The sequence below is a fragment of the Salmo salar genome, chromosome ssa02 (assembly GCF_905237065.1).
Source record: "Salmo salar chromosome ssa02, Ssal_v3.1, whole genome shotgun sequence".
Classification (NCBI taxonomy): Eukaryota; Metazoa; Chordata; class Actinopteri; order Salmoniformes; family Salmonidae; genus Salmo; species Salmo salar.
The window spans coordinates 76281067-76295890 of NC_059443.1; the positions used below are offsets into that span (position 1 = coordinate 76281067).

Consider the following 14824-nt stretch of genomic DNA (forward strand, 5'->3'; position numbering starts at 1 on the left):
GAAAAGATCATGATCATTAGAAAGCAAATTACAGACTCCTCTTTAAATCTGGGTATTCCTCCAAAGCTCCATTGTCCTGAGTCTACACAACTCTGCCAGGACCTAGGATCAAGGGAGATACTAAAGTGTTTTAGTACTATATCTCTTGACGCAATGATGAAAATAATCATGGCCTCCAAACCCTCAAGCTGCATACTGGACCCTATTCCAACTAAACTACTGAAAGAGCTGCTACCTGTGCTTGGCCCTCCTATGTTGAACATAATAAACGGCTCTCTATCCACCGGATGTGTACCAAGCTCACTAAAAGTGGCAGTAATAAAGCCTCTCTTGAAAAAGCCGAATCTTGATCCAGAAATTATAAAAAACTATCGGCCTATATCGAATCTTCCATTCCTCTCAAAAATTTTAGAAAAAGCTGTTGCACAGCAACTCACTGCCTTCCTGAAGACAAACAATGTATACGAAACGCTTCAGTCTGGTTTTAGACCCCATCATAGCACTGAGACTGCACTTGTGAAGGTGGTAAATGACCTTTTAATGACGTCAGACCGAGGCTCTGCATCTGTCCTCGTGCTCCTAGATCTTAGTGCCGCTTTTGATACCATCGATCACCACATTCTTTTGGAGAGATTGGAAACCCAAATTGGTCTACATGGACAAGTTCTGGCCTGGTTTAGATCTTATCTGTCGGAAAGATATCAGTTTGTCTCTGTGAATGGTTTGTCCTCTGATAAATCAATTGTAAATTTCGGTGTTCCTCAAGGTTCCGTTTTAGGACCACTATTGTTTTCATTATATATTTTACCTCTTGGGGATGTTATTCGAAAACATAATGTTAAATTTCACTGCTATGCGGACGACACACAGCTGTACATTTCAATGAAACATGGTGAAGCCCCAAAATTGCCCTCGCTAGAAGCCTGTGTTTCAGACATAAAGAAGTGGATGGCTGCAAACTTTCTACTTTTAAACTCGGACAAAACAGAGATGCTTGTTCTAGGTCCCAAGAAACAAAGAGATCTTCTGTTGAATCTGACAATTAATCTGGATGGTTGTACAGTTGTCTCAAATAAAACTGTGAAGGACCTCGGTGTTACTCTGGACCCTGATCTCTCTTTTGAAGAACATATCAAGACTGTTTCAAGGACAGCTTTTTTCCATCTACGTAACATTGCAAAAATCAGAAATTTTCTGTCCAAAAATGACGCAGAAAAATTAATCCATGCTTTTGTTACTTCTAGGCTGGACTACTGCAATGCTCTACTTTCCGGCTACCCGGATAAAGCACTAAATAAACTTCAGTTAGTGCTAAATACGGCTGCTAGAATCCTGACTAGAACCAAAAAATTTGATCATATTACTCCAGTGCTAGCCTCCCTACACTGGCTTCCTGTTAAGGCAAGGGCTGATTTCAAGGTTTTACTGCTAACCTACAGAGCATTACATGGGCTTGCTCCTACCTATCTTTCCGATTTGGTCCTGCCGTACATACCTACACGTACGCTACGGTCACAAGACGCAGGCCTCCTAATTGTCCCTAGAATTTCTAAGCAAACGGCTGGAGGTAGGGCTTTCTCCTATAGAGCTCCATTTTTATGGAATGGTCTGCCTACCAATGTGAGAGACGCAGACTCAGTCTCAACCTTTAAGTCTTTACTGAAGACTTATCTCTTCAGTAGGTCCTATGATTAAGTACATTTACATTTTACATTTAAGTCATTTAGCAGACGCTCTTATCCAGAGCGACTTACAAATTGGTGCATTCACCTTATAATATCCAGTGGAACAACCACTTTACAATAGTGCATCTAAATCTAGTCTGTCTGTATAAGTATAGTCTGGCCCAGGAGTGTGAAGGTGAACGGAAAGGCTGGAGCAACGAACCGCCCTTGCTGTCTCTGCCTTGTCGGTTCCCCTCTTTCCACTGGGATTCTCTGCCTCTAACCCTTTTACAGGGGCTGAGTCACTGGCCTTCTGGTGTTCTTCCATGCCGTCCATGGGAGGGGTGCGTCACTTGAGTGGGTTGAGTCACTGACGTGGTCTTCCTGTCTGGGTTGGCGCCCCCCCTTGGGTTGTGCCATGGCGGAGATCGTTGTGGGCTATACTCGGCCTTGTCTTAGGACGGTAAGTTGGTGGTTGGAGACATCTCTCTAGTGGTGTGGGGGCTGTGCTTTGGCAAAGTGGGTGGGGTTATATCCTGCCTGTTTGGCCCTGTCCGGGGGTATCATTGGATGGGGCCACAGTGTCTTCTGATCCCTCCTGTCTCAGCCTCCAGTATTTATGCTGCAGTAGTTTATGTGTCGGGGGGCTAGGGTCAGTCTGTTACATCTGGAGTATTTCTCTTGTCTTATCCGGTGTCCTGTGTGTATTTAAACATGCTCTCTCTAATTCTCTCTTTCCCTCTTTCTGTCTTTCTCTCGGAGGACCTGAGCCCTAGGACCATGCCTCAGGACTACCTGGTATGATGACTCCTTGCTGTCCCCAGTCCACCTGGCCGTGCTGCTGCTCCAGTTTCAACTGTTCTGCCTGCGGCTATGGAACCCTGACCTGTTCACCGGACGTGCTTGTTGCACCCTCGACAACTACTATGATTATTATTATTTGACCATGCTGGTCATTTATGAACATTTTAACATTTTAACATCTTGACCATGTTCTGTTATAATATCCACCATGCACAGCCAGAAGAGGACTGGCCACCCCTCATAGCCTGGTTCCTCTCTAGGTTTCTTCCTAGGTTTTTGGCCTTTCTAGGGAGTTTTTCCTAGGGAGTTTTTCCTAGCCACCGTGCTTCTTTCACATGCTTTGCTTGCTGTTTGGGATTTTAGGCTGGGTTTCTGTACAGCACTTTGAGAATATCAGCTGATGTACGAAGGGCTATATAAAAATAAATTTGATTTGATTTGATTTTGAAGTAGTTCAGAGTGGTCTATAGTAGTCTATAGTTGTTCAGAGTGGTCTATAGTGGTCTGTAGTTGTTCAGAGTGGTCTATAGTTGTTCAGAGTGGTCTATAGTGGTCTGTAGTTGTTCAGAGTGGTCTATCGTGGTCTGTAGTTGTTCAGAGTGGTATATAGTGGTCTGTAGTTGTTCAGAGTGGTCTATAGTAGATCAGAGTGGTCTGTAGCGGTGTAAGCAGACGTCTCCATTGAGGTGTGCCATCAGGACAGTTCCCTGCGGCCCCCAACGGGCGAGCTGACACCCCAGCTCTGGGAACCAGACCCCCTCCTGGGCCTGACGCCTCCCAAGCTGCCACACACACACGGAGCCAGACCGGAAAACCCCAACAACACTGGAGCCATGGACATCAACCTCCACCAGCCTAGGGAGAAAACACACACACACACACAGAATACACACACACCCACAAATGAGAGAGAGGTTAACACACAATTCCCTCTTCCTGCCAACTCTCCCCTTCCTCCTCCCCTTCTCACCTCCCGGTGCAGGCTTTGGGGAGGCCTAGTCTGGTTGCCAGGGTGACGGTGCCAGTCAGAGGGTTGGTGGCGACCAGCGAGAACAGAGCCCCTCCCTCTTCCTCCTCCACAGCACACAGGGACGGGTGTTGCAACAGGACAAACAGCACCCCCTGTAGGACGAACGGGGACATGACAAATCAAAATTCATTCAAAGTGTCTTTCTCCAGGTCTCAACACACTTCACAGAATAAATAAATAAAAAATAAAAACAAGAAACAAACAATAAATCAGGACAACATCATGACTATACATACCATCACTATATCTACAAAGGTACCCCCGCACATTGACTCGGTACCGGTTCCCCCTGTTTTTAGCCTCGTTATTGTTATGTAAATGTCCTCTTTTACTTTTTGATTGATTTGATCTTTTTTTTTACTTTAGTTTATTTAGTAAATATTTTATTAACCATTTCTTGAACAGCATTATTGGTTAAGGGCTTGTAAGTAAGCATTTCACGGTAAGGTCTACACACCTGTTGTATTCGGCGTATGTCATAAATACAATTTGAGTTACACATTGACTGTCTAAATTCTCTGTACTCTCACAATACACTTGTTCACTGCTCTACATGGATTTAGAAGGAAAGTAGTGGACACTCCCTCTAACCAATGGCTGGGTTTTGGACAGTAATGATTTTAAATGTGTGTGGGAGAGAGTGCACATAGAGAAAGGGCAGAGAATTGTGTGGTTTGGGACGCAGACACTGGGAGGTTTCGTAGGACGGAATGGGACATGACAACATCATCACTATTCAGTCAAGGTGGGTGGAGGCTGTTGGTTAGACATGGGGAATAACATGGTGAGAATACACAAACAACGATCAGAAATTCTCCCATGTCCTGTAGGTTCTCTCACACATTATAGTAGGAACGAACACACTCTTCCTGGTACAGATACTACACACACACACACACACACTAAATACGCACACTCACGCAGAGGGAGTATCCTCGGAGGCAGAGCGTATCCGTGAAACCATCTCCCAGAGTGATGCGCTGCAGCAGCTGCCCCGTCGTCACGTTCCTGACACACACACAGTTAACGGAGAAGATTCTCATTCAACTGTAAACAGGTTTGAGAAGGCATTTAGCAGATGCTCTTATCCAGAGAGAGACTTACAGTCAGTGCATTCCACTAAGATAGGTGAGAAAAGCACATATTACAGTCATTGGAAGTAAAAGCGTTCCTCGATTAAGCAGCTGTCTACAAAACCAGTGCAAGTGTCTTTGAAAACCTTTCAATCAGAGCATCCTGGTCCTGGGGACCTAAAGGGTTTTTTTGCCCTAGAACTACACCACTTATTAAAATAACCTCATGGGCGCCCCCGTTTAGGTCCCCAGCACCAGGAAGCACTGAATTAGCTACGTTCTCTTGCTCACCACAGAAACACATGTCCGCCGTGGGTGGAGCCAATCAGAGCGTCAGTCTGTCCCTCCACCACCGCCACGGCCCGCACGCGCTCAGTAGGACAGACCAAAGACAGGCAGGCCTGCAGCCTGAGAGAGGTCGGAAAGACATAAACACAGACATAGAGTACACACACACACACACAGCATTAACCATGCCAGACGAGTGAAGACCCTGGTCACCCGTGGTTACCTGCCATCCTGTGTCAGTGTGTAGACCTGCAGCGGGGTTGTGGCGACAGAGTAGGAGGAGCTAACCAGTCTTCGGTTGGACATGCCCACCACCATCTGGACCTCCCCCTCACACAGCACCGCCTGGGACAGTCTAGAGCAGCACAGTACCCTACACACACAGAGATACATGTGCACAGACACACACACACAGACACAAATATTAATAGAAACACTTACAGACGCATGAACACAGAGACAAGCAAAGAAGAGGGAGAGAGAGGAGAAGGAAGAACAGGGAAGAAAAAGAGGGATGGGGAGTGGTAGCAGTGTGTGTGTGAGTGTACACACAATGTACACTCACTGGACAGTTTATAAGGTACACCCATTTAGTATCGGTCGGACCCCCCATTGCACCCAGAACACGCTGAATTATTTGGGGTATTCTACAAGGTGTGGGAAACGTTCCACAGGGATGTTGGTCCATGCTGACGTGATGTCATCACGCAGTTGCTGCTGATTGGACGGCGGTACATTCATGCCAGCAACAGCCCATTACATCTCATCCCACAGATGCTCTATAGGGTTGAGGTCTGGGGACTGACCAGGCCACTCAAGTAAACGGAACTTGCTGTCATGTTCCAGGCGATGTTTTTCCACTCCTCTTGACCAGTGTTGGTGACGGTGTGCCCACCGGAGCAGCTTATTCTTGTTTTAAGCTGATAGGAGTGGAACCCGGTGTGGTCGTCTGCTGCAATAGCCAATCAATGACAAGGATCCACGAGTTGTGTGTTCTGAGATGCCGTTCTGCGCTGTTATTTGTCTGTTTGCAGCCCGCCTGTTAGTTTGCACGATTCTTGTCACTCTCCTACTCCTTCAAGGGTTTTTCTTTATTTGGTCTATTTTCTACATTGTAGAATAATAGTAAAGACATCAAAACTATGAAATAACACATATGGAATCATGTAGTAACCAAAAAAAGGGTAAACAAATCAAAAGAGAGAATGCTAAGAGTGTGCAAAGCTGTCATCAAGGCAAAGGGTTGATACTTTGAAGAATCTCAAATATAAAATATGTTTGTTTTTATATTGATCTGTTTAAGACACACAACACAAAGTTACTTCTATGAAGGTCCAGGTGTGCAGTCGTCTCCAGTGTGGGGGGTTGGTCTGACCCCAAACACACACCTCCCACCGCTACACATACACCTACTGACTGCCACGACACACAGCACACATCCACCAGGCTGCCCATACCAAGAGGATATTCTTTGTTCAGGGCTGTAAAGATTTGATTTCCAAGGGCTAACTATTAACCCTCTAGTCTAGAGCAGCCTTTCTTAAAGTATGGGTCGCGGACCTGTTCATGGTGGGTCACGACGTGTTTGATTAAATGTATAATTATTTCATGAATTACTGGAATTGGTTTGGCCAACTGCAACAGCGCACTCTGTTCAGTCTTGTTAAAGTTGCGTCCTGTTCGTTTCTGGTATCAGAACAAAATAGTCAGCACATAGTAACTTCTGATTTAGCTGTACTTGAATTAATGCAAACACGTGTATGGTAAATATGTCGTTCGTATACGGTCTCTCTGTGACACCTCGCAGGGCAGACAAAGAGAGCGTCACATTCTATTGTTCTCTCTTATATACTCTGACAGAGATAGTTCCCGCTCAATGCTGGCCTGTCAGAGGGAGGAGGAGCGTGGTTTAAACTTGCTCATCCTAACGTCGGCGTGCAGGCAGGTCCCAGCCTAGTGACGCACTTCCTGTCGCCGGGTGTCGTTCTTCCTGTCTTCAGCAGTTGATTTATCCGCAGTTCATATACTTAATATTGTAGCATAGCTTCCCCAGTATATTATATAAGTTATGCAAACAAATAGCCAGTTCAACCCTAACAGTCTGCTTAGCAGCGGTGTCAGTTTGGCAGCTGAGCGAGTGGGAGGGAGATGCCCGTGTTCTTCGCGGTTTACCAGATCTTTTTTTCTGCAGTTTTCTTGAAGATCACTCAGCGACCCAAACGCTGCAGCGCTGTCTTCAGCAGCAGATGATACGCTGTCAGCTATTGACTTGTCATTGCCACTCGCCGCTGCCTAAATTCTGACTGAGATCAATCGCCATGAAACGCAAATACAGCGATGTTTTTCTCTTTCTTCGTTTCAAACAAACTTTGAGAAATAACGACGAGGGCCCACAATGTGTTTTGTGTGCTTTGTAATGAGTAACTCAAAACGAACAAATTAAAACGACACGTCCTGACCAAACATCCACAGCATGACCAGGGTTGCCATGTTTGCGGTTTTCACGAAATTGGGCAGCACTGAAAACAATGTCGTGAGTGAAAATGTATTGGTGGCGGGTTTTGGGGTTACTTCTAAATTGCACCGCGCCCGCCATGGCATTCTCTTTAAAAACATAAAATAATAATATATATTTAACTATAACCTGCTGCTGCTGACTATCAGGCAGTGAGCAGCCTGTTACTGAGTGGGAGGGGGTTCGTTGAGAGAGTGCTGCAGCAGAGGCAGCTGTGTCAAGGAGTAGTAGCAGCACAGTGTTGCCAACTCCTCAGTAAGGAAAGTAGCTATTGGCTGCCCTAAAAGTCACTAGAAGTCGCAAAATAACGTCATCACCTAATTTGCAAAGTTGGCCATGTGTATGTAATTGTGATGGACGCTGTAGGAGAGAGGAATAAAGTCATGGGAGAGACAAAAAGTGAGTAAAAACAGCCTAAATATGTTTAGAACTACAAATGAGCAAGCTGAAGAGAGTGGCACACATAGCGAATAAGAACCAGATATTTGAGGCCATACTCCTCCTTCAGCACTTTATGGACCCCATTGTTAATCCCCGTCATAACAGAGGCATTGTCAGTCCCTATCCCCAGGAGTTTCTCTTTTTTTAAGACAACACTTCTCGAGGAAAGCCACAACAGCACGGGCTATAGATTTGGCATCTCCTCCCTCCAACTCAACAAGCCCCAGAAATGTTGATACAATTGTCTGCTTGGTGTCACTAAAGTACCTTATCACAACCCCCAGGTACTTAGAAACACTTACATCCGTGGACTCATCGAGGAGGAGGCTGAAACGCTGGTCACCCACATCTGCGAACACCATTATTCATTTCTGTGCACTTTGTCCTGTGCATTTTGAAGTGGGTAACAGCAGTGGAGTCTGAGAAAGCAGCTCTACATGCTTCTCCAACAGTGTTCAGCGATAGCTAATGCTATGGTGGCCTCAGCCTTCTTTGCAGAGTAAATGTTTTTTAACCATAAATGGCAGCTTGTTTTGGGTTAGAAGGCTTTGCCTTTTGAGCATGTTTTTGAGTTGTCATGTTTTTTTTTCATCACTAAGTTTGGTGTAGAAATCAGTTTTACAATACAGGCAGTATGCCCGTGTATCATCTCCAATAAACGGCTTCAACCAGCCTTTGTATTCAGGGTTTGAGTCCCACTCCTTTCTGTATTTCTGAGTGTACAGTTCAGACTGAAACATGATGAGCTAGCCAGCTAGATTTTTAGCTTATGTCACAGAGTGGCACACACACAGTGGACAAGGTGAGTAAGTGACTGAGGCTGTGTAAGTCAAATGCAGTGATTTATTTTTGTGCCGTGATTTAGTTTAGACAAAGAACATTTTACATTTACATCCAGTCAGGGCGGGATCAGCCAGTGGCGGCTTCCCACATGCGCAATTCATGTGCAGTCTGGACTCGGAGGGATGAACATCTCCTGCTCTTGACTGCAACTGGGAGGGACTGCTGCGCGAGGACTGGGCCGCCTGTGAGTTCTTTGGGACGGGGGTGTGGTGGGCGGCAAGGCGGCAGCACCCGCTGCTCGTTGAGAAGAGTAAGAACGATACGTGCTTTCACGTCAGTCTCCAAAAGTCTCCAATAACACCAGAAAAGTCGCTAGATTTGTCGCTAGTTGATTTTTTGAAAATGTGTTGCTAGAGGGGTCTGAATAATCGCTAAATATAGCGACAACGTCGCTAAGTTGTCAACACTGGCAGCACAACGTGACAACTTTTTACCATTTGTAGGTAGGCTATTTCTATTGGTCATTATGGAGACAGACCCCTTTTCCGTATAACATTAATGCGCTAGATAACAGCGACAAAGCATTGGAAAATGACTTTTGGTGCACTATAACTCTAGATAAGTTCGCTCACAGGTGGTTTAATAGTAAATTGCATTCAAATGTTGACTTGTTATGGATAACCGTATCAAGCGAAAGGTTTTTGTTGGTGCTGACATCTTCAGGACAGGAATACCGGTTTACTTAACGGAGGAATAAACACACATGTTCATCATTGGTGTTTTAACCAGAACGGGGGAAAATGCACTTTATTTATTTTCGCACATGCGCAGTCATACATCTCTCATAGGGCATGACTGTACCAGTGTAAGAACACAACTCAACAACATATTAGTCCACATGCCAACACCCCCACTTGCTCTTATACTGTACAAGTCGTATTCAACCTAACTTTATCAACACATTTAGCTTACAGTTATTCATCTCACAAATGTCAGTTTATATTCCAAACATGTAACCCAAGAATTTTTCATTTTTGAACTTCGTTACAGGTTTAGTCAAAACATCTGCAGCCATGTCTGCCGTTGGACAATATTCAATACTTATTTTACCATCACTGAGTGCAGATCGAATGAAATGATATCTGATGTCGACATGTTTACATCTCTGACGACATACTGGGTTCTTTGACAGAGCAATTGCACCTTGGTTATCTTCAAAGATTGTTACTGGTGTATATTGGCACTCAATATCCATCTCGCCCAATAACAGTACAAGGTACAAACTTTCTTGTGTAGTAGCAGCCAGTGCCATGTACTCTGCTTCACATGTAGATAAAGCTACTGTTGGCTGCTTCTTAGACCTCCATGAAATGACAGGTCCACATTTAGTTAAACTAAAACAATACCCTGTTATGCTTCGTCTGTCACTTTGATCTGCTGCCCAATCAGCATCACTATATGCTACGAGGTTGAGTTTTTCCACCCCCTTTTTGTAACACAACTCCTGATTCATTGTTCCCTTCAAGTACCTCAACACATGTTTAGCTGTTATCCAGTGTTGCTCTTTTGGTTCTGATAGGTATTGTGACAGCTTGCTGACAATCCAACTGATATCCGGTCTTGTACATGTCATCACATATATCAAGCTGCCTATCACTTCACGATACCTTTTTGAATCAATAAGTTCACCATCACCATCAAAGTTTAGTTTTTGTTCACATGGTGTTGACCTTGTCTTACAGTCTGACATACCAAACCTTTCCAGTATCTTTGTTATGTACCTTGTTTGGTTCATCGTTATTTTCCCTTCACTTTGTGTAAAATCAATGCCTAGGAAATGTCCAAGCCTCCCAAGATCTTTCATCTTAAATTTTTCACTTAACATTTCTTTTACACTTGTGAGTGAGTCACTATCACTAGCAGCGATAATTAGATCATCGACCCAAATTATCAAAATGATCCTTTCTGTTGCAGTTTGTTTGTTATAAACACAGTGATCAGCTGGGTTCTGTGTAAAACCATTTTCACTAAGGTGATCATGCAACATTTTGTTCCAGTTCCTTCCTGACTGTTTCAGGCCGTACAATGACTTGTTCAGTTTACAGACTAGTTGCTCACCTGTATCTGACCTGACTTCGAAACCCTCTGGTTGCTCCATGTACACTTCACAGTCAATAGGAGCATGTAGATATGCTGTTTTGACATCCATCTGATGTAACTCTAAGTCATACTGAGCTGCTAGCTGCATCAAACAGCGTACTGATGTCATATTTGCAGTTGGAGAAAAAGTCTCCTTATAGTCTATTCCTGCCACTTGACTATACCCCTTTGCAACATATCTTGCCTTGTATGTCTCAGTCTCATCTGAATTGTTTTTGACCGCATAGACCCACCTGCCCCCCACTGCATTTTTACCCTCTGGCAGTGTGGTTAATGTGAATGTATCATTTTCCCTAAGGGAATCCATCTCCTCCTTCATAGCAGTAGCCCAAATCTCTGATTTTGGTGAAATCATTGCTTCTTTGAAGGTTTGTGGTGCATTGCACATTACTCTGTAGCAGTAGTCAACACTAGGTGGTATCTGGTCATCACATTTCACTTTACACTCATAGTCTTTTAAGTACTGGGGTTTCTTCCTCGCTCTGTCTGGATAGCGTGGACTCTGACCATCTGAAGTCTCAATTTGCACATCTTGTGTCTCTTCTGAGTTTTGATCTGCCATCTTGGCTTTCGGCATGGGGTTTTCAAATCTCTCCCCATGAAGATCATCACTGTTTTCCAAATCTGTCTGAGTTTGGTGTTCGACTACACCTTTTGTAACACACTTGACTAATCTGTTTTTAAGAACTTTCCCAGTGTCTGGGTAGTAGACTAGGTATGCTGGACTATTTTTATCATACCCGACAAAAATACCCTTTTCACATCTTGAGTCTAACTTTTTCTTGTTCTGTCTATATGCATAGCAAACAGATCCAAATTCTTTCATCTTTGAAAGATCAGGCTTTCTCCCAGTAAACATGTAGTGTGGAGTCTGTCCTACACGCTTATTGTAACACCTATTGCGAATTACTGCAGCAGTCATTACAGCATATGTCCACAAGTTCTTTGGTAGGTTGCTTTCAAGTAGCATGCATCTTGCCATTTCGAACAGTGTTCTCCAATTTCTCTCAGCGGTCCCATTTTGATGGGGTGAGTAAGGGGCTGAAGTTTCATGTCTTATGGCGTTCTTACTGAGCAGTGACTGGAACTCTTTGGCTGTGAATTCTGTGCCATTATCTGACCTGACACACTTTATTTTCCCATAAGGGGCCACATCAGCAATAAACTTCTCAGTAGCTTTTACAGTATCACTCTTTGCTTTTAGGAAATACACAAAAACTGCCCCTGAATAATCATCCGTAAATGCTAGAGTATATCTGAACCCATCTTTCGCCTCTGGCTCAATAGGGCCAGCCAAATCAGTGTGCACAAGCTCAAGAGCCGCTTTTGCCTTTTCATCAGGCTCTCTGTTTCTGCTCTGAACAAATTTTCCCTGAGTGCAGATTTCACAGTTGAGGGTAGATTTGTCAATCTTACCTGTGATTTTCATTCCCTCTGTCACATTTTCTAACTTTGACACATCCTCAAAATTACAGTGGCCAAGAATTTTGTGCCATGTGTGAATATCATAGCACCCATGACATCCATCATCATTTTCATCACTTACAGTGTTAAGATAGTAAAGTCTATCGTACTCCTCGATGTCAAAAGCGGTACCGTTCTTGTGGATGAGCTTGTTACACCCCTGTCGAAAGTTGACTGAAGCTCCGTTGGCTGTCGCTGCTTTAACAGAGAAAATGTCCTGTGGAAACGACGGCACGTACAGCGCCTTCGTCAGCGTTGTTTTTACCCGACGACCCGTGTTGTCTCTCAGGTAAACCTCCGCTGCACCTCTCCTCTCCGCGACACCATTCGTTCTTGTTCCGTCAGCCAGCTCCACGGAATGTTTTTCCGGTTTGAAAGTCTCGTCAAACTCCTTAAACTTCCCGATGTCCGTGACTATATGTGACGTTGCTCCCGTATCAACCATCAGCCCTTTCTGTTTCAGTCCACTAACCTGACAGTCACTTATTCTGAATGCAAATGTGTGGCTTTCAGCATCTGTTGCTTGTTTCACATTGTCTCTTCTTTTTCGTCTGCAATTTGCGTCAGTATGAGTGGAGCTCTTGCAAAAACTACACCACTGTCTCCGTTCTTTGCGCTCTCCAGTAACGGTACATTCCCGGGCCTTGTGCCCTTTCTGGCCACAGTTGAAGCAGGTTATCTCGGTCCCTTTATCTCTCCCTCTTGGCAAGCTAACTTTAATGTTACTTGCCTTCATCACGTTGTCAGTGGAAATGGCGCTAAACTTCTCGGTGCTTTCATAGCTCCTCAACTTGGTTTTGAACTTGCCAAAAGTTGTCGGCTCGTCACTCTGCGTAATGTGGATGGCAAACTGCTTAAATGATTCGGGCAAACCTTTCAGAATCATTGCAATCAACAGCCCGTCACTTAAAGTCTCTTCAGCATTTCTCAGTGCTGTAATAGCCGTCTCAGCACGAATGATATAGTCCGTAACACTTTTGTCAGCGGCTTTCTGAAGAGAAGTTAGTTCAGTGTAGAGGCTAATCACACGTGGCTTCCCTTTACCTGCATAATGTTCCCTCAATATCTTCAACGCTTTTCTCCCATCATCTGCTGCTTCTCTCATTATCAGGGAAAGACTTTTATCATCCAAAACCTGTATCAATTCGGCGTAGGCTTCTTCATTTTTCTCTCCGTCTTCTTCATCTTCATCCACGCTCAATATGGCGGCCTTTAGCCCAAGCAAACGCAAGTGCCCCAAAAACTTTGTCTCCCATAACTCGTAGTTTTTTTAATCTCCGTCGAAATATAATCTATTCCATCGGCTTCCATGTTCCCTCCTGGGCCCATAACCTGTTGGTGCTGACATCTTCAGGACAGGAATACCGGTTTACTTAACGGAGGAATAAACACACATGTTCATCATTGGTGTTTTAACCAGAACGGGGGAAAATGCACTTTATTTATTTTCGCACATGCGCAGTCATACATCTCTCATAGGGCATGACTGTACCAGTGTAAGAACACAACTCAACAACATATTAGTCCACATGCCAACAGTTTTACTCATGCTCAGTTCTAGGGCCAGGAGCGCTGCGCGAGTCGACATTTGAAATGGAAGTTATGGAACTCCCTCAAGTGCTTCTGTTATGGGGAAAAATTGGAAGTTATCAATTGTGATAACACAGCTCTATCGCGTATGTATTCTTCTCCACATTTAATGTCAGTTTCTTTGTGGACTTTTCCCTGAAATTAGATGTTGGCCTTTTCAGGGGCTATAGGCTACCTGCATCTAGCTCAGCAAACCAAGGCAAAGTTGAACTATAATTTGAAACCCCGGTTTTAGTCAGTATGCCTAGCCTATTCCAATTGAAATAAGTCAATCTCGCAAATAGGCCATTCATAACGGTTTGTAGTCTTAACATCTGGCATTTGAAAATAACCTAAAATTTGATAAAAAAAAAAAAAAAACTTCATCCAAGTGTTTCTTGCATAGAGATTGAGATGCTCTGACCAACTTTCATCACTCAAACTCTCCTGTTGGATTTATCTAAAGTTATGCACATTTATTTAAGCAATAAGGCCAGAGGAGGTGTGGTATATGGCCAATATAACACGCCTAAGGGCTGTTCTTACTCACCACGCAACACAGTGTCTGGACACAGCCTGTAGTGGTATATTGGCCATATATCACAAACCCCTGAGATGCCTTATTGCTATTATAAACTGGTTACCAACAAAATTAGAGCAGTACAAATAAATGTTTTGTCAGATCCGTGGTATACATACCACAGCTGTCAGCCAATCAGCATTCAGGGCTCCACCCACCCAGTTTACAATTACAATTATAAACTGGGTGGTTTATAATAGCAATAAGGCTCCTCAGGGTTTTGTGGTATATGGCCAATATACCACGGCTAAGGGCTATGTCCAAAGAACAGCCATTAACCGTGGTATATTGGCCATATACCACACCTCCTAGGACCTAATTGTTTAATCATAGCAGTTAAAACAAGTTAAATTGGCATCCATTGATAGAAAATGATCTGGAGAGTTTAAGGGCGATTTATCTTTTGTCTTGCGACATATTCTTAAACCTGCAAGAATTATTTCTTTGATGGAA

General features: G+C 44.0%; 3 protein-coding genes and 1 long non-coding RNA gene across 5 annotated transcripts in view; 2 read left to right on the forward strand and 2 right to left on the reverse strand.

Moving 5' to 3' along the window:
• The window catches only part of LOC106564162 (myosin heavy chain, fast skeletal muscle), a 530774-nt gene that overhangs the window by 278056 nt on the left and 237894 nt on the right, over positions 1–14824 (forward strand). The window lies entirely within an intron of this gene.
• The window catches only part of LOC106593162 (myosin heavy chain, fast skeletal muscle-like), a 155791-nt gene that overhangs the window by 26240 nt on the left and 114727 nt on the right, over positions 1–14824 (forward strand). The gene's annotated exons all lie outside the window — the stretch shown is intronic.
• Positions 2924–4731, reverse strand: LOC106593093 (partner and localizer of BRCA2-like). 2 transcript variants are annotated; one of them, XM_045710292.1, is made up of 3 exons: positions 4413–4731; positions 3439–3590; positions 2924–3323 (listed from the first exon to the last, which is right to left on the reverse strand). In XM_045710292.1, exons 1-3 carry the CDS (start codon positions 4539–4541, stop codon positions 3113–3115), a joined length of 492 nt encoding a protein of 163 aa, XP_045566248.1. In that variant the 5' UTR covers positions 4542–4731; the 3' UTR covers positions 2924–3112. The 2 variants fall into 2 exon arrangements, with proteins under 2 accessions (XP_045566248.1, XP_014039904.1); XM_014184429.2 differs by having other exon boundaries at positions 4419–4727.
• LOC123731463 (uncharacterized) lies at positions 5891–6252 on the reverse strand. The gene is made up of 2 exons (XR_006762597.1): positions 6182–6252; positions 5891–5966 (listed from the first exon to the last, which is right to left on the reverse strand). It is a non-coding gene; the product is annotated as an uncharacterized lncRNA (long non-coding RNA).